The sequence below is a fragment of the Mycteria americana genome, chromosome 5, assembly GCF_035582795.1.
Source record: "Mycteria americana isolate JAX WOST 10 ecotype Jacksonville Zoo and Gardens chromosome 5, USCA_MyAme_1.0, whole genome shotgun sequence".
NCBI classification, from domain to species: domain Eukaryota; kingdom Metazoa; phylum Chordata; class Aves; order Ciconiiformes; family Ciconiidae; genus Mycteria; species Mycteria americana.
In genome coordinates, this window is record NC_134369.1 from 69,745,745 (window position 1) to 69,768,663 (window position 22,919).

Genomic DNA, 22,919 nt, shown 5'->3' on the forward strand with positions numbered 1-22,919 from the left:
GGAGCCCTCGGCACATCTGAGCTGGATACTAACCCTAGATCTCTAGAAATTAATAGGATGAAATGTTTATAGCCTAAGCTCTTTGCCCGGCCCCATCCTCGTCCAGCCGAGCACGGAAGAGGGCTGCGTCCAACGCTGCTCATGGGGTTGTACGCTGGTTGCAGTGGGGCTGAGGCTGAAGTTTAGGGGTTTGGGGGGGCAGAGCTGCGCAAAAGCAAGCGTTAACGCCCGAGCGCCCGGGGTGCGGACCTGCCCTTCCTGCAGAGGAAGGGTAAATGTCTGGCCTTCGCCCCTGCGGCGCAAGAAGAACGTGGATCATTGCAAAAAGGGCAAAAAAATAAAGAAAACTATCGTCAGCAGCACAGAAGCAGCCCTGCGTTTCCCCTCAGTTTAATTAGCTCCTCAACAACGCAGAGCCAGCTTCCCCAGGAGCCTAAAGATGTATTTTTAGGTGGAACCGCTCCAAAAATAGAAGCATCCCCGCAGGAAGCTGAGAACAGCCACCGAGGAGCCATGTGCAGGGTGCGCTGCGGATGCTCCAGCCGAAAGCACAACCCCTGCCCATCCCAAGCACAGGGGACACCAAAAGATGCTCCCTTCCAGCAGGGCCCCCGGGACCTTCCCAAAACGTACGGGTGCAAAACTAAAAACGCAAAAATAAAACTGCAAAAATAATCAGCCTTTTGTACGGATCTGGGTCACATCCCACCTCATCCACCCCAGAAGGACCACGGTTTCTCCTGGACGTCTGCTGAAGCGGCACAGGCTGTGGGCAGCAGGACGTCCCTCATCTCCACGAACGCTGGAGACGGGCTTGCAGAGGAAAATGCTCATCGCTGTCGGGTTCAGGTTGTTTGGCAAAACCGTTCCCAAGCTGTTATAAGTCATCGTTGCAGGTGTTTCACAGGGAAGGTATTTTGTTTTCTTTCCTAGAAAGAACATCAGACAGGAAGGAAAAAAAAAAAATAAATACAACTTTTTTTCCTCCTCTTCCAACTGAAAAAGGGGAATTCAATTTTTTGAAGGGTTGGGGGTGGTTTAGGTGTTTTGGCAGAGTCATTTTTCACTTTCAATTGTTTTCAATTGACTATTTGTTAAAAAAAGAGCCTCACCCTGGAGTAAAAAACACAAGGATAAGTTCTATTGGTCCTGACTCCGGCTTTTGTTTCTTCCATTAAAAAAAAAAAAAAAAAAAAGAAAAAATGGTTTTGGGGAGACAGAGTTTCACAGGAAAAAAGAAAAAACCCACAAACATTCCATCAGGCTGGCATGATTTCTTTCCCAGCTGCCAAGACCAGGGATACCTACGGCACCTGCCCCTCTCAAGGGTTTTGTCACTGGTTTGGCAACGTGCACGTGGTTTGGAGGAACGGCTGGTGGCTGGAAACAAGGAGAGGTGGGCTTCGGAAGGGGACACACCACAGGCGACCTCCCCCAGCAATCACTCGAGCGAGTTTTGGCACTCCCATGGGTTGTCCCCGTACTCCTGGTCTCTCACGTAGACTTTGGAAACTCCTCAAGGCCTTTACTGACCCGTTTGCTTCGGTGGGGTCTCGCAGAGGACAACATCCAGCTGAAGCTCCGACTGGCTGAGGCCACCTCTCGGGTCTCTAGTCCTGCCCCTGCGACAGAAAGCCAGCATAATTTGTGCCTTCAGGAAGCTAGTCCAGGCTTATTTTAAGCAAGTCTGGGAGAGAAGATGCCCTCCGTGAAAAGACTTGGCTAAACCTCCCTCCAAGGAGCACCCCTCGCTCATCGCTCCCCCCCAGCCACCCCAGGACACCGCGGCAGGGGAGCCCAGCCAGGGCTGACATGGGATCCACGGAGATTTGTCAGAGCCAGATAGGTCTCCAAAAGGAGGTGAAAGAAAACTACTACTTTTCCAGCACTCAAGCTATCTCCGTTTCATTTTGAAGCTTTTGGAGACTTAGCATCCCTTAGCATTACCAGAGACTCTTTCTCCCCAAGACCTTTCCTCTCCAGCCAGGGCACGGGCATGTTCTAGACCCACAGAGAAGATTTTGCTGGAAGATGACGTTTACCCAAACAAATCTGAGTATATCAAAGGGTCCAGGCGACAAAGGGAAGCTCCAGCATGGTGATGTCCACACCTCCTTCGGAGGTGGACTGCCTCCTGACTTTGCATCCTGGCTAAGTTTAGCCAAGGTATTGAAGCCAACAAAGCAGGCAGAAACGGCGTTTCTCACCTTCTGGATGCTCCCTTAGAAACTCCCACCCGGCCAGCAGCAGCTCGCTCTGCTCCCAGCTTCCACCGAGATCTGCAGAAGAGCCCTCCGGTATAACCCCACCGTCCAAGGCGAAAGGCAGAGCCCTGCCAAAACCAGCCCGGCAAGAGCCTCAGGGACCAGCAAATGATTCAAGGAAATTCCCAGCTGACTGCGAACGGCACCGAGTGCTGCAGAAAAAGGCCAAGGTCACGCACGGAGCAAGGGGGACACGGGGACCGCGGCGGCACGGACCCCCAGCACCCCTCCCACGGCACCAGCAGCCCTGGGGAGGCAACACAGCTGCGTGGTTGCAAAGGGGTTTTACAGCAAAATCATTTGAATCATTCGGGGTCGAATTAAAGTTGCATGAGATTTCTTGTTGAATCGCAATAATAAATAGCCGAGTGAGTCATTGCCCGAGAAAACCCAGCAGCAGCTACTAGGTGAAGAACTTGCTGCTCACGTCTGCTGGGTACAGCTGGGAAGGGTGGGAGGTTCATGCTTAGGGACAGTACAACTTCAGTGAGAGTAAGCAGACAGCTCGGAGCCTTCCCCTGCCTTTCTCATTTCCATTCTGAAGGGGCCGGTTAAGAACAGAAAGCAAGAGAAGCCGGTTTTGCCTGGGAATTCGGCTCAGCAACACTCAAAAGCCAACACCACCTCGGAAACGCGCAGCACCGCATCGCGCGCAGCTTACGGCACGCAGCTTCTCCTAGCGCAAATCACCCCGGCCTTGCAATTAAAAAAGAAAAAAAAAAAAAAATCTATTACCAGCATCTGAACATCCCCATTTGGGCTTTTTCCAAGAAAAGCATCCCTGTATCCATTAGCTATTGTCTCCCTCTAGCGCGGGCAGAGACCGAGCTGCCTCCTGCCACGGCTGCGGCTCCCAGCCTGGCTGGAAACCAAGGGCTGAAGCTCTGCAGAGAACCGGGGGCTCGGGGCGGGCTGGGAAAACACGCCAAGTACCAGCTCTACCTTTGCATTGATGAATCCGCTTCACACACGCTCTTTTTTTTTTTTTTTTGTCTTTACATTTTATCTCAGCAGATGCTCAGAGCAGGAGGGATTTCTCAGTGACCAAATCGGCGAGCTAAAGCCTTCCAAATTTGAGAGACAACTGCCAGCAGCCGCGTTTTATCAAGGGCTGGAGAGGACAGAGAGATGAAACAGCATCCATCCCCCTTCCCAGTGCTCCTGGGGAACCATCCTAACCTCTCTTCACCCTTCGGAGAGGGGATTAAGGTTTGCTCAGCTGGGCTTTTCGGGGGATCTTTTTGCAGCTGCCTTTAACACCTCCGTACATCTCCTAAAGCGAAATAAAAACCTGCACTTAAAATTCAAAACGAAAGGTCTCGCATCCTCTCTCCTGGGAGGATTTCTGCCAAGAAAGAAAGGCAATGACACTGCAAATCTCTCCCCTTTTCAGCTAAGCACTGCAGCAGCACCTTGGCCCCCTGCTCTGCAGCTTACCCCAACAGAAAATCAAGACCCTGAAGACACAGCCAGGCTTCCACCTCCACACTCACACCGCCTTCGCTCCTCCAAAGGCTGCGTCCAGAGGCTCTCCAGGTACCGCTGTCCCTTCCAGGAGCATTTCTTCCTTGAACGAGGCATCATCAGCGTCTGTAAAACCATCTTTTTGAGGAAAAAGTGGCATCGCTTTACCCGGAGACCCCGCTTCTCGTTGGGACGTCGCCTGTGCCAAGCTCCAGCTGTTGGAGAGGGGAAGCGGGATGAACGCAGCAGCTCCTCAGCCTGGTCTGCCTTCATGGCACCACGCTGGGGACAGACACGGGTGAATCAACCCTGCTCCGCTTGGTACCTGTGCAACCTCTGTCTCACCCACCAGCTTCCCCAGGGTCTCGCAAAGCCACGGCCCCACCTGAACAGAGGGCAGGAGGCTCACGATGGAGGGAATTCACTGGTGCCCATCTCTGCGTGCTCTCCAACCAGCAACGCACGTGGCGAGACACGCAGGAAGGCTCTGAGCACCCCTAGGCTAGTTACCCACACATACTGGGAGAAGTGTTATCTGGTGAGCCCAAGGAGGATGGGAAACAGCTCCTCGTGAAGATTCCCCACTGTCCATTGCCCTTATCCTATAAGGGGAAAGGAGAGGAGCAAAACACACAGCCGAGACGCATGGAGGAGCCAAAGGAAAGCATCTGACCCAGGGGAAGGTTGAGCTTCCACCCAACTCTGCGCTAGATAACGGACACAACAGCAGAAACTCGGGTCTGCTCTCCCACGCGACCACCACAGCCAGCACCTGCCTCCAGGACCGTGTATTTTACTAAGTGACAAGAGCGTCAAAGAAGAGGAGCTTCAAAGAAGCTTTCAAAGAAGAAAAGCAACAGCATGACACCCCCGGTCCAAATTAAACATCACCGAATCTTGTGGGTTATGTTGATAAATAGTTTCAAAACAGCCAAACCTGCACAGATCCATTAAGTTGCAACTTACCCAAAAAAAAAAAAAAAAAAAGGTGTCTGGACACCTGCCAAAGGCTCAGCCTCTGACCATAACCTGGGCAAGTGTGGAGACCCTCCAGGGTTCCGATTTTCCTTAAATCTAGTTGCAGGGGCTGTCCCTGGCACTAGAAACACTTTCTACTTCAAACCACTGATAAAAAGAGACTAACAGCATTTGAGTTTTTACTCAATGAAATAACATCTCCAAGGAACATGACTATTTAATGGCTGCGGTTGAAACCCACGGGTAGCTTTTGTGAAGGAACACAGGTTTTTCAGTTTTCTCTCCCTCTTCTGAGCTATTTCACAGCTCTCAACAGGACTTGCATCATCCAGGAAACCACTTGGGTCCATGTAAGGAAGAAACTTCTTCACTTCACCTCCTGTCTGGGCAAGGGGGGTGGGTGACAAAAGACCAAAATATTAACAAAAAAATCCCACAAAGGCGAGAGCGTGAAAAGCTCAGGGCAAGCGGCTTGAACCATTTTACCTCTACAATTAATTCCCTTTGGCCCCGAACTGTTTTGCTGCCTTCCCTCAGAGATTCATGTCCTCGAGTGTTATCAAAAACTATGCAGCAACATCTCACCTTGCTCATTGAGGAATCTCCCACAGAACGGAAGGGTTCCTCTAAGACACACTTCAGAACCCAAAGCAGAGGGCGGCCACCTGATCTCCCCATGCCCCCAGAAGAATCCCTGTCCCATCAAAGACCCTCCCCAGATTTGTTCCCGACGAAGCACCCAGTAACAGAGCATCCAACCCCCCCAAAACTCCTTCCACCACAGACTCCCATCCAGGAGGCAGGTCCGGGGCAAGCGGAAATACTCTGCGCACCGCTGGCGGCCGGGCAGGCTTGTCCAACGCTCCCACAAAAGCTGGCTTTGCCATACGATCCCATGTTTCTAACTGTTCCTTCCCCTGTACTCCCCGATTCTTCCCAAAGACGATACATGACATGGAACCACAGTTCACATGACGGTTTGCTGGGGATTTCTTGTATTTTTAAAACTTTAGTGCCTTTTCTTTAAAAGGAAGACTTGCTCTGAAGTTTGCAGGCACCCCCAGTTTGCCTCTTCTCAAGCTTGTGCCTCCTCCTCTGCCCAAAACCAAGCACGCCGAGTGCAGCCTGATGATGCTCATTGCAGGGAGGGGAGAGGTGGAAATCTCACCGAGGTCATCCGCGTTCAGTTAAAAGAAGAGAGCAGGAACACCTTGAATAATAGCATCCCTTTATTTGCTGACACCATTACAAAAACTGATTACATTAGCAACCAAAAAAAAAAAAAAAAAAAAAGAGTGTTTACTTGAGGTTGAAGTCAGAGGCAGCTAATCCCAAAAATGTAATTAAGTAAAACAGTGTACAACACCAGTATTAAAATGTTATATCCCATTGGTGACTTTACCATGTTGGAGTTTTCTGAACAAGTTTTATTGAGCAAAATAAGATAAAAGATTATGTGTTTACTGTCTCTCCAGGAATGTAAAGGTCTAATTATCCAAACAGGTTTGTTTTTATTATAAAACTAAACTCTGGAGGTGTCTACAGAGTTGGGTTTTTTCTTTAAATCAGTAGTCTAACAAGGATTAGAAAAGACAAAACTCTGTTCAGTGTTTCTGACAAAGTAGAAAGGGTGAAAACATAAATAAGGCTTTAATTTGGCAAAATATAATACAATGCCTTCTGCTATCCTCAAATTAACGATTCCCCCATGACTTCACTCTGCAAGAGAAACATAAAAAACACGTCAGCTGAGCAGTTTCTGAAAAGCAGCGTTCAAGCAAATCCGCACCTCGCCAGCGGCTCACGCCAGCCACTTCGTTAGCATCAGCCCACCATGAAGCCTGCAGGAACAAGCCAGGGTGGTGGAGGCTGGGCAAGAACAGGCTCCCAGAGCAGAGGCAGAGGTACAAGGAGCACCTTCCTCCCACGTGCACCAAGCCCGTCCTACGAGACTGGGCTCACCCCACCGGGAACGCCCTGTTAGCAGCCCTTCAGACCAGCTCTGCTGCCCGCGCTGTGTATTAAAATAAAAGCCTTGTTCGTGTGTCTATAATCGGATGAAGAGTTCATGCCCGACTGATGCTTCAGATACTCATGTCCCGTGACCACAGCAAGCTATTGCTGTTAAGTCAGTGAAAGCCCAGTGGGTTACTTGATATCCTCCATCCCAAAGCAATCAGAGCATGGAAGCGTAGACATTTTGCTCGTGTAGCTGGGACGAAGGGAACAAGGCACAGGCAGTGGGAAAGCCAAGCTTTGGGAAAGCTGCTGCGTGAAGTGGCCAGTAGCAGAAGGGAAGGACGAAGAGTTACATACACGGGGACAAGAGGGACACGGAGATGTGAGATTAGTCCCAACGGACTCAAGTATGGACCCAGAGAGGGACAAATCTGGTGCCTACCAGAAGCTTTTGATGAAGTGCTCATAGACAGTTTCAGATTTTGACACCGGACTTGTTAAGTCTGAACAAGGTCCCACCATCACAGACCAGTGTCCTTCCTGACAGCCACCCAGTTCAACTAGATGGCCGCCAGCCGCACCTACCTACTAGCTGGTAGTGTTCTCGTCCCTTTGACAGCATTTGGCTTACTGACACGAGCAGCTTCTTGAGATGACCTACATCCTGGTTAAGATTCACCGCCACATTTAGCCTTTTATCAGTCAATTCCTGGAAGAAGGAAAAAAAAAAATCATTAAAAACTCATTTACAATCTAATTACCAAGAAAGCCTCGAATTGGATCCTCCGTATAAAATTACAACTCCTTGTGCAGACGGGAACAATTCTTTTAAGTCACAGGGTTATGGCCACATTTAAAGAGAACATGGTTCAAAGTCAAGAAGCTGCTTCCTGGTCCTGGGAATTACCTGCACACGCCGAACACCGCAGAGAGCATCGCTGACCCCCGGCTCCCACCCTCCCCGCCCAGGACTCCACTTACTCGCTGCTTCCAGGAATTGTGTTCGTAACCGCAGCTGATCCGGCCTCAGGAGTTATTACCCCACATCCCCACAAGCCTGGCAGGAAACCCTACGCGGATGAGAGCCCGGGGTTTGTAACGCAGGCTGCTAAGCACGGTGACGGTGCGCCCAGCGGGAGGGATGACTTCTGATCCCCGCAGCTGTAACAACAAGGCTCCTGGACCACCAAGGACTTGGCACAAGTAATACCCAGGCATAAGGCAGCTCCAGCTGTGAAACCATTTGAAACAGCTGGCTGGAGATCCACACCTTTCCCCACCCACACCGCAGCACCGGTGCTCCTGTTCAGCACCAGCTATCCCACGGGTTCACCCTCTGCTCCGAGCCCCTGTGAAATTCCTGCTCGCCAGTGACACCCAGACTTGGGTAAGGACTTCACGAAGCAGTCTAAGCACCAGTCAACATGGAGAAATAGAAAAAAAGAAAGCTACCAAGAGCTAGAAAACTGGTTTCTTGCTCTGAAATAAAATGCTGAGCTTGCTTTTTTAAACAAAAAGGTGCCTTTTTTTTTTTTAAGGAGTTCAACAGTTTATTAATAGGGAAGTGTCACAGCTCAAAACAGAGCCTTCCTCTCTTGCCTGCCCTCCTCCCCAAAGTCAGTCTTGCTGAGCTAACAGTGATATAATCCCCGTTTTATTACCTTTATTGATTATCTCCTCCAGAGAAGTACAAAGAACTCCACATCTAGCACACATTACTGCTCCTTATTCAGCTCATAATACCGACACGCAGATAACCTGTAGGAGAGCTTTCCCTTGCAAATTACAGCTAAAAATACGCAACTCTGCCTTGGTGTCGGCAATACAGAAGTACCCAATTCTCAACATGAGCACGGAAGTGTTCGCAAGCACTCAGCATTGGCCAACGCCGCTCCAACTGAAAGCAGTTTTAGTAACAGAATGAGACTGATGCATAATGCTGTTGCAAATCTCTCCCTAGAGTTTCAGGGAAATTAGAGTGAGTTCAGAGAGGGCCACTTTCCCAGCTCCCACTTGGCTGGAAACGCCGCTAGACTTGCTGTAACGCGGAGCGGGCATTAAATCAAACTCAACCACCTGCACCATTACAGAAACTACTCTGGGCTCAGGCAAGAGAACAAAGCAATATATTGCAAAGCTCTTACTTAAGTGCAACTGGTAAACATTTTTCTACTGTAAAAGAAATCATTGGGAATCTGTATTACGGTAGCCTTAACCTATTTTACCCTTATTAAAGTAGAAAATCAGGTCTGCTAAGCGAATTCTCAGTCTCGGCAATCTCATACGGATTGATGAAAGTGGAAAAGCAAATGCAATCAGCATCCCAGCAAATGAATGGATCGCAGCACTGACCGATACTGCTGGGTATGAGAGTGCGCGTGCATTAGCGTAGAAGCCATCACGAGCAGAAGCCATGAAGGAGCCTTTCAATTCACTCTCAGCCCTCATCTCTGGGAAGAGCTCCTCTCTCTTATTTGCTTCCTCTCCCTTCCGTTTGGTGGCTTCACTAATCTCAGGTGGTGTTACTCATGGATTATAGACACATCCCCAACCCTCCTGGGGCCAATCCTGACCAGCTCCCAATGGATTTGGGCTCAACACACTCATCCTGCAGCTTCTGCTAACCCAGGAGCACAAGACTGCCTTATGCAGATCAGCCCCATGCTCTCCGTGACTCGAGGGAAAGCACGCTTTGGGATACGGGGATGAAGAGAAGAAGAGGATGGTATTGGGGAACACCCTGCGATCACAGACCCAGCAGCTAAGACAGGCGCTGGACCGACAGATTCCCCTCCACCATGCTTTACACGTACCGCATTTCCAGTTTTCAATGATAGAGTGTTTTACACTGAGATCTGGGGGGAAAAGCACATTAGATTTCATATAAGCCTCAAAATAAGTTTACTGCCTAAGCAAGCTGCTGAATATAAATGACTTCCTTAAAGCATACTAAAAGGCACCCTTTAGTCATCATCTAGTCCCATAAGTGACAAGGAAGCTGATTAGAAAAACCAAATGGTCTATTTCTATATACAAAGAAGAGGACTCTAAAGAAAACAAACAGAATGTGTTTGAGGGTTTCCACAAGAATCATTTCTCAAATTTGTGGGCTGGTTCCAGTACCCAAAAGGAACAAATACGCTCATTTTTGAGCATGTGTTTTCAGGTCCTTCTTAAAAAAGAGACACTGTTGCTAGGTGAAAGTGGCTGGAAGACTTTCTTTTTTAATCTGAGAGCTATTTTAAGCTGTGTTTTTAGGCTTCTGGGGAAACAGCTTCCCCCCCCCCCCCCCCCCAAGAAAAAAAGCAGCACAAAGGGCTTGGGGAAGAGATAAAGAAAATGTTCTAATTCCAGCCTCTGCCAACGGCTACCTGTCAAGAGCGCTGTTTAGACAATTAACATAGTTTTACTAATGAAGGCTTAATTACAGGTTTATTAGAACTGTTTTTCCACAGTCCTCTTCAGAATAAAGCAATGGATATTCTGGAGGAAACCTGGTGAGGGTTCCACAACGTGCCCACGCAGCTCCAGCAGAGCAATGCACGAGCCAGAGGGGTTACGCAAGTTAAGGCTAAAGCCATTAAACCCAACTAGTGTACTCAGGCCACAGCAGGGCACATCTAGTGACACCCAGCTCAGGAGAGGGCTCACCAGTGTCACCAGCCACAAATGCCGCAGCTGACGGCATCGCTGTTCTGATGTACCACTTGGGTAAGCCATGAAGGCATAGCAGAGGACAAGCAGTTTGGCATTGGTTTGAGGAGGGCTTTTCTTCTCCAGCCTGCTGCAGACAGGGACACAGAGCACCCGATCGTCACCGTCACCGGCTGGCAACACAGGAGAGGGCCCGGCAGACCTGTCACCCCTCCCAGGAAACCAGCCCACAGGGCTGAGACATCCGTGGTCTCGCCGGCCCAGCTGCATCTCTGGCTCGGACCCTTGCGTTGTGGGCTCACCAAGTCTATCAGCATCCACGACTGATCGCTCTGGAAAAGCTGATCACTCTGGAAAAGCCATTTTATTTCTGTTAATGACTACAAAAGCAAAGGCTTTTCTGCAGTACTCCTTAGAGGACTCCCTAGCTTCCTCTCGCAGCTGATGAAGCTACTTGTCTTCAGCAGCAAAAAGGAGTCAATAGAATTATTTGTCCTACCAGCAAGTGCTCCTCTCCCCCTCAAATGACAGTATTTCCTTCCACTCTACCCATCAGAAGAAAATGGGTAATGAGTTCCACTGACACCACTTAGCTGTGTAAAACGTGCTGGGAAGGCATCTGCTTTAGCCTTCCCCTTCCCAAGTGCCTTCTGGAAAGCTGTTCTAGAAGCTATCTTGAAGCTGGTGTGAAAGCTCTTGTTTCCAGAGATGGAGAAGCCCAGTTACAAAGCCACGACATCCACTTGTACAGGTGGTGTCTTTTTAGGGCCAGCACTCGGGAGTACCAGCTCACAAGCAGCTCAGCAGCCATCCGTGCGAACAGCAGCCCACAGGCTCAGGCAAGTCACCTGCAAATGTGAAAACGGGCCACCCCAGAGCCCACCCAATTCCAGACCCTGCAACTGCAATACCGTTACTGGAGAATATAAAAACACCCATCTGGAGAGCTGCCCACCCACAGCACAAGGCAGTGCTCAAGTCTGTTGCTTACTGAAGCTCAGGCTAGTAAGATTTTGCTGCTGGACCACTTCTAGGTCAGCACAAACTTCCAGGAGCCAGGACCAGCTGAAGTTGAATTCAGGCACCTACCAGTGGCTAAGGACGGGCTCCTGCCCACAGCTGCAGAGAACCAGAAGGGTCAATGTTCTGGCAAGAGACATTGTCTGCCTTGGTGTTACAGGGCATGCAAGACTGCCTTCTTTCTTTGGCGTTGCAGATGTCAGCAAGTGCCAACCCACCAGTTAATATTTTAAGCTCATTTAGTAATCAGCAGATTTATTTTTAGCCTCCCTTCTTGAAAGGACAAGTCTGGGGACCTTCCCCAGATTCTTCCCACTTTTGCCCAAACCAAATCAACAACCCTTTGGAAGGCCAGATCTCACGTGCAGAACCTCTCCCCTTCCTCCTTACAAATTTGAGCTACAGGAAAGAGGTCACGATCCAGATGACAGCAGAACTCCCAATGCTTAGAAAGATGTCAGCATCCTTAGGATACAGCTCCAGGACACCACCCTGACAAGGTGTAGGATAGGAAGTTTCATCAAGCCTTAATTTACCATCAGCAGAACACGTCCTGTTCCTTTGCTGGACCTCACTTCTCAAAAGTTCACATTTTGCATGAGATTTACATTGCCCCTGAGCATGGGCTCAAAAGAAACACTCACCGACTCTGTGCAAACATCGCTGTTTTCAATAACATTGGCATCCCCAACAACTTTTCCAATTTCTCTCTCAAGAGATGCCAAAGACTCCTGGGCCTGTGAGGGAGGAAAAAAAAGAAAAAAAAGAAAACCACAACCAACCACAAAGCAGGGGAGGCACAAAAATTAGCAAAGGCTGAGAAGCAAACCCCCATCTCTCCAAGAGCATGAGAGACACAGGAAATAACTGTTCAGGAAGAAATTTGTTTTATGCCAGATTTGCTCAGGGGACCAACACATTTGCCAAGATTGACACGTCTCCTTACAATCAGCATGTTGCATGTCAGCCTGCCTGCATTTGAAAGCAATTCTACAGGGAAGCTTTAATAGTCTCATGTCAAGTTATTAGGTAAAAATTGTGCAGCAAATTTTTTGTGCAACAGTAGGCAGGTCTCCAAAACCCTAATCATAGATCTGTATTTATACAGAATACACCAGGAACCAGGGACATCAGCACAGCTCACTTCATGTGTCAACATCCAATATAATTGTCCTGAGCAAAAATGTTTAAAACACCTTATTGCAGCAGGTCTCCTTTGTCTTCTCACCTCCTAGCAGTGCTTTTGTGATCATCTGTCCCTGGTCCCAGGACAAGACCTGCCCCACCAACAGCTCTCCCCACTCCAGCCCTGCAAGAACGCAGCCCAATTTCTGTACTATGCATCTCCCGCAGAAGGAACAAGGTGTTATACAGTCTGGAGCCAGAGCTCAGCCACTCTGCAGGCTATTCTTGTCTCTATTTATCAATTCTCCCATGAGAGGTTCGTTTCTGGGGTGACAGACAGCACTGAGACCTCTCACGCTTAAAGATTTCCCACTCCAATCCATCTTGCAAAAGCGGCCCACCTGCTTGTCTCATCAAGCTCGCGTAGAGCTAACTTTAAAGATTTGCAATCTCCTGGGTTACAGCCAATTTGTAGCCACGTGTAAATGGGCAGATGGCTTGTAACCCAACTCGTAACCCAACTTGTAACCCACTGCCGTTTGAGACTGGATTTAAAAGCTTCAGGCTGTGGTGTGGGTATGGGGCTGCAGGATGGGCTTTTTGTTATGCTGAGTTTCTTTAAACAAAGAATTATTTGTCAGCCCCAAATCGCTACTTGTTCCCATTGGCATAAAATTTATCATGAACAAGAGACTCTTTCAAGAAGGTAATTAAACAGCTGTTAGTTGCATTTTTATCATTTCAACAGACCATGCAGGTATCTTGCATGAGCTCTTACACCCACAGTCCCAGTCACTTGGGGAACCAGCAAGTGAAGTAAGACACCCCACCAGGCAGGCAGTCTGCTCAAGCCGCTCAAATCACCACATTTTCCAGCACTGCAAAACTACAGATCTTGAGGGTTTGGGTAACATTTAGATCTGCAACTGCTAAGGGTCTCCGCTTACCTTGGGCAAGTCACCAGCTACCTTCTGTCTCTCGTTTTGATCAACTTTGAGTTTTGATAGTGTTTCATTTAGCTGCGTTTTCAGCTGCAAAATAGTAACAAAGAAAATCAGTTTCCCCTCACACACAGAGATTTTATCTGTCTGTCCCATGGATTAACCCAGCACACACTGACTGCAAAGGGAGCAAGATCACTAACAATTATTGCACACACTGGATTAGTCAACATGTATGATCAGGTTTACAAGGACAGTCAAGGAAGAGAGACTCCATCTGTAAAGATAAACGTAAAGAATGGAAACTACAGAAGAAAAGACACGGTTGGCATCAGCTTGATTACAAGGGGTTTCGACTTTTAAACTGTATTGCCAGTAGGAACATTAGCAATACTGAAAGTACATAAGTGTCTCCAGCGCTCTTATCACCAGTCAGCCCAGACTTCAACTTAATTCACAGTAAATATGCAAAAATGTAGATTGTCATCTTCCTAATTCAGGCTAAACAGTCACTTTACTGCTGAATAAACCAGAAAGCTCTACTTGTCATCTTAATAAAGCACCACTTACTACAACTATGTTGACTTAACCAGTCTGTTAATGTCACATCAAGGCATGAATCACTGACAGGGGTATATTAAGTTGTCAATTGTGTTTAGATTCAATCCAAAAAAGTGAAATTATTTCAGTCAAGAGGGATGAATACTTTGTACTGACTGCCCTTAAACTACAGCCTTCCAAAGGATATAAACATTTTAAAAAGAATATTTCGATTGCTCTTCAACACAGCATACAGAACCAGCCACAGCACTTAAGGCTTGAGCCTCAGATAGGAGCGCTAACAAGAAGCTCGAGTGCCAATTTTGTTGGATTTGTGCCTCTGAAGTGCACTGTGCTAATGTTCAGTACTCCTGCTGTCAATCTGCTTGGGAGCCAGCAGGGGATTAAAGAAGTGTACAATAGGCTACTCAGAGCCCTGAATTCTCACTGATTCTAAACCTACACATTATATTTGTCTCACCCTTGGAAGATTTCCCCCTTTGGAGCACCTGGACTGGTGGATGCTGTTTTTCTACATTTTGAGGAGCTCAGCTGAGCACCTCTGCAGTTTCAGATTCTCTCCTTGCTCACCTTATAAACTAGGGGAAAATGCATTTTGAAATCCTATCATTTCTATTCCTCAGCCTCCTGCTTACTGCAAAACACACTCATATTCACTGGACAGCATTCCTGAGCCATTTGCATGAAGGTAGCTGTTTACCACCTCCTCACGCTCCTACCAGCACAGCATCGTCAGATTGCAGAGTCGAGCTGCCCTAGCAGGGAGCTCAGCTTTTTAAGCTTTTGTTGTTACAGACATAATAGATTGTTGCCTCTTACATTCAAGAGGTTGGCGTTTACTGATTAACTGTAAGATATGCATTCAATTCCCATTTCCCTTGCTTTCAAAACGAGAGGCTTTGCTTGCTGAGGCAGGATGCTAATCAATGCTGTACTAGACTTGCCAAGCATACTATTAAACTTAAGCAGATTGTTATTGGGGGGTTGTTTTTTTTTTTTTTTTAAATCAACTATTTTAACCCAGTCATATTAGCGGCAGTAGCCCGGCGAGATCAGCAGCTCAGCCTGCAGTGACAGGTTGTCCCAACCGCTACTCTAAACCCCAAAGACATCGTGACAGAGACAACCTTCCCCAGTTGTGGCTCAAGAGCAAGAAAGCACTGTTCAAACACAAGCAGAGGAAGGATCTGACTGCTCCTGCAGCCTTAAAAACCACATCACTGAAATGAGAAGTGAAAGGACTCAAACCAGAAAAACCATGCATCTTTGGGTCTACAGGTCTGGCCTTGGTTAATCCAACTCCTTGAGAAAACCTGGTGTAGGAGCATTATTGGCTGGATAGCGTTGCTAGCCAAACACGCTGTAACAGTGCATGCACCAAGCCAGAACAGCTAATTCAGCCACATCAGGATGCCAGCTGCTGAACGGCTGGATGCTCTGAATTCATCTAACATTGTTTTGGCCAATTTCTGTAACATACAGAGGAGGATGGAAAAGACTCTGCACAGTCAGAGCACGGATACCACCGTTGCATCCTCAAAAGCTTTGGAAAAAAACAACCAGAGAATAATCCTCACATTAAACCAATGAGAGCACAGCTTTTGTTGCTCCAAGGACAAGGTATTTGCTGTTGTATATGTCTATACTATAAAACATTGATTCTCAAGAAGTTTCAGGAGTGAAAATCTTACAGACTTTGGAAAAAGTCTTAAGAACCAGACAAGCTATTGTTAGGAGCAGAGAAAGAGACAAATTGTAAAAGTCAGACTACATAAATGATTGCAATGGACAAAAATATCAAGCTGAAGAGGTTAGCAGAACAGACAGGATTTGAAATAAGCCTCCGCTTCATAAGTATGCTGGGAGCCTAGTTTGTGCCCAGCGGAGAACGAGCTTCTTACCAAATTTAACTCTTCATTCTGTCTTACTGCTTCAGAATATGAATCATCAAGTTTTTTCTGCAATTCAGTCAAGAGATCTTTGAGCTGAAATGAAGTTTAGAGTTTTAGGATTTGTCTCCTTAGGATGCCCACTTTTCTTCTGCTCAGTTATTAGTGTGTCGCTCTACCCTAAGGTCACAAGCATATAAACTCCTCAGCCACGGGGGCTAAGCATTAGATTAGTTTGCCAGCCAACTGGTAACCGAACAAAAGAAAAAGAACAGTTTAGTCAATTATGTTTACCTCTCTGACTTCTGAAACATAAGTAGATCGTTCTATTTCTGCCTTTTCTAGTTCACTTTCCAAATGTTCTCTCTCTTTTTTAAGCTAGAAACAGAAAACCAGAGTTAAAACAGATGTCTGCAGTGTTCTCTTGCAGTATCATTTTCTTGATTTATTATTAGCTATAAATGTCTATCAAATACTCCATGACATTTAGAGAGCATTTCAAATCCAGTGATTGCACAGCACAGATTTAAACTGTTACATTTCAAAAAGATAACAAGAAAAATCAAGCCCAAGATCATCAACAGGCAGGAAACTGCTCGGTCTCACAAGGAAAGAGCCCCAGTGGGCAAGTACAGAAGTAAAAACCAGGACAATTTCCAGTACCCAGCTTCTCTCCTCTTTAAAAACACTGGCCAAAAGGTTCAAACTGCAGCACAGGCTGCGCTACTTGCAGGAGAGAAGTCCTAGGAAGTTCAGACTTACGGCATAAGCCTAAATCATGTTTTAGGCAACAGAAAGCTTCAAAGAAAAAAAAAAACCTGCACGTACGGTTTCAACTTCTTTGATTTCTTCCTTTAACCTCTCTACCTCGTGCTCCAAAGAAACGACTGAAGAACGCATCTGCAGTTTTGAAGAAAGATAAACATATCGTTTAGTTGGGTTGAAGCTTGCTTCTACCATTTAAAAATATTAAGGATGAAATCACAGTGACCGAAGAAAATAAGATGCTCACTCAAATAATTCAATATACCGAGTCTCCATTATAACACTTTCCTAATTTCTTCCAACAGAAGTTCCCCGATAGTTAGAGCCTACATGCCTGAAAGATTTGGAATATAAGGACTAAGCCAGTTGTCCATTAGCCACAGTAAGGGAAATATCTTTCCTAGACAGGGAAGACTGTCTCCATCCATGTATTATATGTAGCCAAACCCAGCATATTTAGCCTTATTACAGGCTGCATAAGCGCAGCAGATGGTAGCACATCTATAGTTCAAGATCTGACAGCCTTTTATAAGCCCCTCAAACAAGATGTTTATAAATCATCTATCTGTTTGCTCCAGGCTTATACTCTGGCACTCAAATTTACTAAGCAGAAGTACTTCAGAAATAATTTCTTGCAAGAAAACCAGTTTGACCTACTTTAACTCTCAATTAGGAAAAAAACATAAAAGGCTTTTTTCTTACCATTTTGCTAGCAACAGAGCCTTCCTAAAAAGGAAAGCTTTGCAGGCAACTTCAAGTGTAATTAGTTGACCATAATGGATTAAGCACTATCTTAAGAGCTTCCAAAAAATTGTTGTGATTATATGATACTTAAATTTCAGCACAAAAAGTCTGTATCTGTTTGCAAGTGGACTTCGAAAAAAACAGGTGCTTAACAGAAATACAGTCTGAGTTGCCAGGATGAGAAAAATATATATTCCCGGGCACATTAATGGGACACATGTATATTCCTGAATCTTTGGCTTCCTATCCCATCAGCATTAATATTACTACGTGCTATCTGGCTGCCTCCTGCATCACCTGCAAAGGACTGTGACACAGACTTGCCATAATGGTCAGAGACCTTATGCCTGTGCTGTTCATTTGTTCTTGCTACTCTAAAGATGGCAACAGGAATAGCCACACGAATCTAGAGATACCAACAATTCCTCCACTTTTTAGTTTTTTAAATGGAAAGATGTTCCTCAAAAAAAATAAGAGTCACTCTTAGCATGAAACTAAGTATCACAGCACCAAAAATCCTATTGTTATAAGGAGGGATCATTCCTATTATACTGGTTGCAGACTTCACCTTCTTCATCCCCTGGTCACACACACATCAAACCAGGCAGCCAGGGCTGTTCTACGCCTGCCTTCACAGCGCTTGAACACCCTCTGCGACTTCAAGCAGAAACTGCCTGGCTGCTGCAAAAGGCAGCTCTTCAGAAATACCTGTTTAAGTTCCTTCTGTGATTCTTCAACTTTTATTTTCCATTTGCTTTCTTCCTCTTCCACACTCCTCTGTAGCCTTTGTAAAATCCCCTCCTAAGAAGAGAGCGGGGTTTGAAAGCTTACAGCAGAAGAAAGGCAGCTTGCAACATCACAAGGCACAGGTGACCAGGCGTCCTGCTTACCGTCTCCGCCAGAACCGATTTGTATTTCTCACACTCCAGTTGCAGCAGTATGTGCATCTCCTCAGCCTCCTTCAACTTCTGCTCCATAGCCTGGCAAAGGAGAAAAGGGACCAGAAGAGTCACGTCTCAGCTGACGGATTTGAGTTCTATTATTTATCTTATTTCAGCAAGCAAGCTGGTATCATTCACATCGGCAGGCCTGTCTTTCCAACCCATGCGAAGACAACAGCAAGTGCCACGCTGACCTACAACTCTCAGTACTCAATCATAAACTTTATGCGAGTCACTGCAGTAATTCCGAGTCACCTGAAAAAAAAACCAATTACTTGAAAAAGGAAACAGGGATTTTGAATTTCACGAACGTTTTCACAACTCCACAAGGTGCTTTTTGAAGATGCAAATACATTTCTGATTTACAAGACGCAAACATCTATAAAACAGTTTTCTTGACACTTGTTTGCCAATTTGAACTTCACAATCCAGAGCACAATTTGCAAGGTTTATACTGGAAAAATATGCTATTCCACACACGAGGAAGTTGCCCACCGTTTCTGCCTACCTTGACGTCTTCAGATCCTGAAGCCTCTCTCAAGTATTCTTTAGCCATCTTTTCAAACCCACATATCCATTCGCTATGACTCTGTTGGGAAATGCATTCGGTTACAGCTGAGAATAACCTCAGTAAATCTACCTTCAGGACATTTGCCTCCCAACTGCAGGCTTACAGAGCAGTGCTTCAGTCCCCTAATTCCCCGGCGCTAGCACCCAGCCCAACAGCAGTTGTTCAGCCAGTACCACACGCAGCCCAGCCGAGCTGACAGTCGGCGGGCAGCAATCCAGGAGCACGAGGTTATGAGACTCACGCAGTTCGCAGGGGCTTGGAAGTGCTGAAATACAACTGGGTGACAGAGGTCTGCCTCCAAGCTCTACAAGGAGTATTTGAAGACTTAAGGGAATCTTTTCCAAAATCCCTGCGCAGCTAAAGCAGACGCTTGCTACATAGTTCTAGGGACCTCACTAGGAAGACTGTTTTATAACCTTACAGAAAACAGTTCTTTTTAAAGACTATTTCTAGTTCATCAGGAGACTGACTTTAGCACATTTGAGAATAATGTTAAATATGAATATTCAAAACCTGCAGGCATTACAAGTGAAGCGCAGACCCCATTCTTCCAGCCTCACTTCACATCATTCACACAATCTAAACCATACGAACCCAGCGCACTTCCCTCGCAAACAACTGAAAACCACCAGGAATATAAGATTGGAAATCAGTGGTTTTCAAAGGAACTTTGGGAACAAACCAAACCCTCCTGAACTGTATTAACTGGCACTGAGGCAGGGCAGCCCCTCTGGAAAGGGAGGCTGGCCGTTATCTGCACAGCCACCAGGGAAGATACGGATCCCCATCGTGCCAGACAGTGAGCAAACACGCAGCAGACCTTATCCGCCCCTGAAAAATTTCCTACCTCGGTCAGACACAAGGTAACACAGGCAGATGAATCAGATGTTGGCGTGGTAAAAAAAGGTAATAATTTTGTTTGTTTTAACACTTTTCTTGAAGTAACCATCTGCAGCTTTGCCCCTCTGCTGCTGGCAAGTACAGGTATTACCAGCCGACGACACTCACACCCCACTGCAAAAAACCTTGGGGCAGAGGGGACCGTGGGGAAGCACTCCAGACTGCCCAGCACAGCAGGAGCAGAGCTCCCCGGCCCCCAGCAGCAGGGTAGGAAGAGCCCCTTCTCTTACCATGTTAGAAGGAAGAGAGACTTTAGGGAACAGCTTCTGGAGGAGTTCGCGCGTCTCCACCTCGGCAGCTTCCAAATGCTGCTGCTTCTCCTAAACCAAGAGAAAGGCTCGCGTGAAATTGGGAAACACGCTCCACGGACCTGGCAATAGCCTCTTCTATGCCTAGAGTGACTTACTCAAATGACTTTCTGGGTTAAGTGAGAAAGGCTCTAATGTCTCTAAAATTGCCAGTAAATTGCTTCAAAAATTGACACTGAATTGCTTCAGAATTTGGCCTTCACATTTGTTCATGCTTTTAAGCTTCTATTTTCATTAAGCTCTCCTCAAATCTAGCCTGTTTGTACAGAAATTATACCATCATTCACTTGTTCACAACACAACACAAACTACACTGTGCTGAGTAACTGCATCCACAGATCACACCAACCCTGCACTCAAGTTGAGCGATCTCAAAAACAAGAACTTTGGTCAATCAACAACGTTTAAAAAAATCCATACTTATTTTAAATAATTTTAGGGGGGAAAAAAATCACCATAAATCAACATCACGACATCAAAACCAGAGAATTAAAGTCAAAAGGAAACTTTGTGTTAATGCACATTTGAACCAGGCCAAGAAAGCAAGACTATATCTTCTAAATACTGCTTTTAAGTACTCAAGAGGGAGACCCTAACATCCTCCTTTCCCAAGCTTGGATGCAACGGGAAATAATTATTAGAGCTGTGTGACAATCTCCAGGTTTTCTTTGTCATTGCTCTGCAAATATAAATACACAGAGCCAAGGGCACCACAGATCCATCATTCCATTTATTTAATATTAAAAGCACACCAGCCACAGGACATTTGCTCGCTGTGCTTGTGGCAGATTGGTTTAATTTCGCCATACGACACTCAGGCTCCCGTACAAGTTTAAATGCAGAAAGCCTGAACTCCTGCACAGAAGGCAGCTTTCAGCAAAACTCCTTGACTAATATTTGGGTTTGTTTTTTTCTTTGACATCAGCGTTACTGCGCCTTGCTGCTCTAAGCTCCTCTGCTGCAAGAGATCGGTGGCATTAGCAGGTTGAGATTCAGAGACAGAAACGGACAGGAGACATTAGGTTGTGAAGTTGTGCTACGTGTGTTAGTTTTCAGCAATTTAGGAACCACCGAGAAGTGGCAAATGGCTGTTTGATGAAGTCTTCCGACTGCAAGAGAAAGCAGGCAAGCATTAGCACACAGCAAAAGCAGGTACACAACTTCTCTGAACACGGGGCCGAGCAAAAAGCAGAGACATCTCCAAAACACAGACGCACAATCCCAAACCAGAGCTCCTCTGCTTCTAGCTACCCGACTTGTGTTTTTAAACTTATTTTGATGTTTTGTTTTTTGGGTTTTTTTTTTTTTTTTTTTTTTTTTTTAATCTGCATAGCGACATTTAACACCAAATCAGGCTCACAGCAAACGCGAGCTCCTTTCAGAGCAATTCATGCCCTGTATCATTTTGAACATTGGCTCTGACGGGACCTGTTGAGCTTCATATGCTTTCAAGGAGGAAATTCACAGCTGTGGTGTCACCGTTTTCCTGAAAAGTTCCCAGGTTTTTAAATAATAATCTAGTTCTAGTTCTTCACGGGTCCAATAAATTTATTCAAGCACAGTGAAAGCCCAGTAGATGAAAGCAGGTTGCTCACCAGCACAGTTTTCATTCTAGAGCTCCCCACAAAGAAAAAACGATTCACAACAGCTCTAACAATTATGCAAACAGAAATCAAAAATCAGCATGCCCACAAATTAAGGATAAAAAAACCAAAAGAAACCTAAAGACAACAGGAAGAAGCAGAGGTGAGAGTATATGAATGATCACTCAGAACAGACTATATTTAAATTGCAGTAAAAGTTAAATGCCTCCATTTCATTTAAAAAAACCAGCTGCAGATCTGCTTCTAGCTTAACGCATCGTTTCTAGCAGTTAACATTACAACCTTGGCAGTCTTGTTCACTTTGTCCTGCAGCAATTTTTCAGTTGATGCCAATGCTTCCATTGCTTTCCAGTTTTTCTCCCGAAGGTCCTAATCATTTTTAGAAAGAATGATTTCAGTTCAGCCAATATTCAAACTGTTTCCACTTTTACTTCAGAGATATATTTTGCATTACATTCCACCATTTGCATTTAAATGCTGGTTACTGCAAGATGATTTGGCCGGGTAAGATGACATACACTAGCAAAAACAAGTGTGATGTTCAAAGACTTTGAATGAAAGGGGGGGGGGGGGGAAATATGCCAATTTCTGCCCAACCTGCCCCCATCTGCAAAACTGATCCAAGTGTTACTGCAGAGCGTATCGCTACAGCGACCCCACACTTTGACTGCACTTGTAAGAAGAAAGAGGGAAGTTTTCAAAAGTAGTGAGGAACACAGACACCAAACCACAGATTACACAACAGAGTGTTAGGCATGTCGCATTGCGGAACCCAGCATGGACCCCAGTATACATAGAAGTGTACACATTTATGCCCCTGATCTTGCAACCAGATCTAGCTGCGTAGATCCTTACGCCTCAGCCCAAACCTACTACGCCGGGGCTGATTTTAGAAACACAAAGCTCAGGGCCTTGGTTCGCAGCATTTACCCACGCAGCTCTCTCCACTGTGCCCAAAGAAAACTGGTTTGCTCACCAGTGCCCTCCTGGGAGGTTTTGGGATTTCACCAGTGGTGAGCACACCCCAGATCCGCATGGAAACACCACCGTGCCGTGCTGCGCTCCTGCATCTTTCTTGGCGAGGTCATCAAACGTGTACTCCACAAGACATCAACATGCAAGCTGAGTTAGGAGGCTGAGAGCTCTTATAAAAAGAGCCTCACAGCTCTTGTCTAGGAAGGGTGGTGGGCCTTGCCGGGAGGAGATTACGGTGCTTGGGATTAAGATTTTT

At 46.3% G+C, this 22,919-nt stretch overlaps 1 protein-coding gene across 11 annotated transcripts in view; it reads right to left on the minus strand.

Annotated features, from left to right (window-relative positions):
- Nucleotides 1–5,922: 5,922 nt before the first annotated feature.
- Nucleotides 5,923–22,919, minus strand: part of KTN1 (kinectin 1) — an 80,580-nt gene continuing 63,583 nt past the window's right edge. For 4 of the 11 annotated variants that reach the window (XM_075503869.1, XM_075503870.1, XM_075503871.1 and 1 more), the window contains 12 exons: nt 21,971–22,057; nt 20,007–20,096; nt 18,814–18,894; nt 18,255–18,344; nt 18,073–18,165; nt 16,684–16,755; nt 16,150–16,233; nt 15,868–15,951; nt 13,412–13,495; nt 11,984–12,076; nt 7,251–7,374; nt 5,923–6,425 (listed from right to left, as the gene is read on the minus strand). In XM_075503869.1, coding sequence (XP_075359984.1) covers nt 6,421–6,425; nt 7,251–7,374; nt 11,984–12,076; nt 13,412–13,495; nt 15,868–15,951; nt 16,150–16,233; nt 16,684–16,755; nt 18,073–18,165; nt 18,255–18,344; nt 18,814–18,894; nt 20,007–20,096; nt 21,971–22,057 — 987 coding nt within the window. In that variant the 3' untranslated portion in view covers nt 5,923–6,420. The remainder of the gene's footprint in view (nt 6,426–7,250; nt 7,375–11,983; nt 12,077–13,411; nt 13,496–15,867; nt 15,952–16,149; nt 16,234–16,683; nt 16,756–18,072; nt 18,166–18,254; nt 18,345–18,813; nt 18,895–20,006; nt 20,097–21,970; nt 22,058–22,919) is intronic. The other 7 variants (XM_075503877.1, XM_075503875.1, XM_075503872.1 and 4 more) reach the window with 3 other exon arrangements.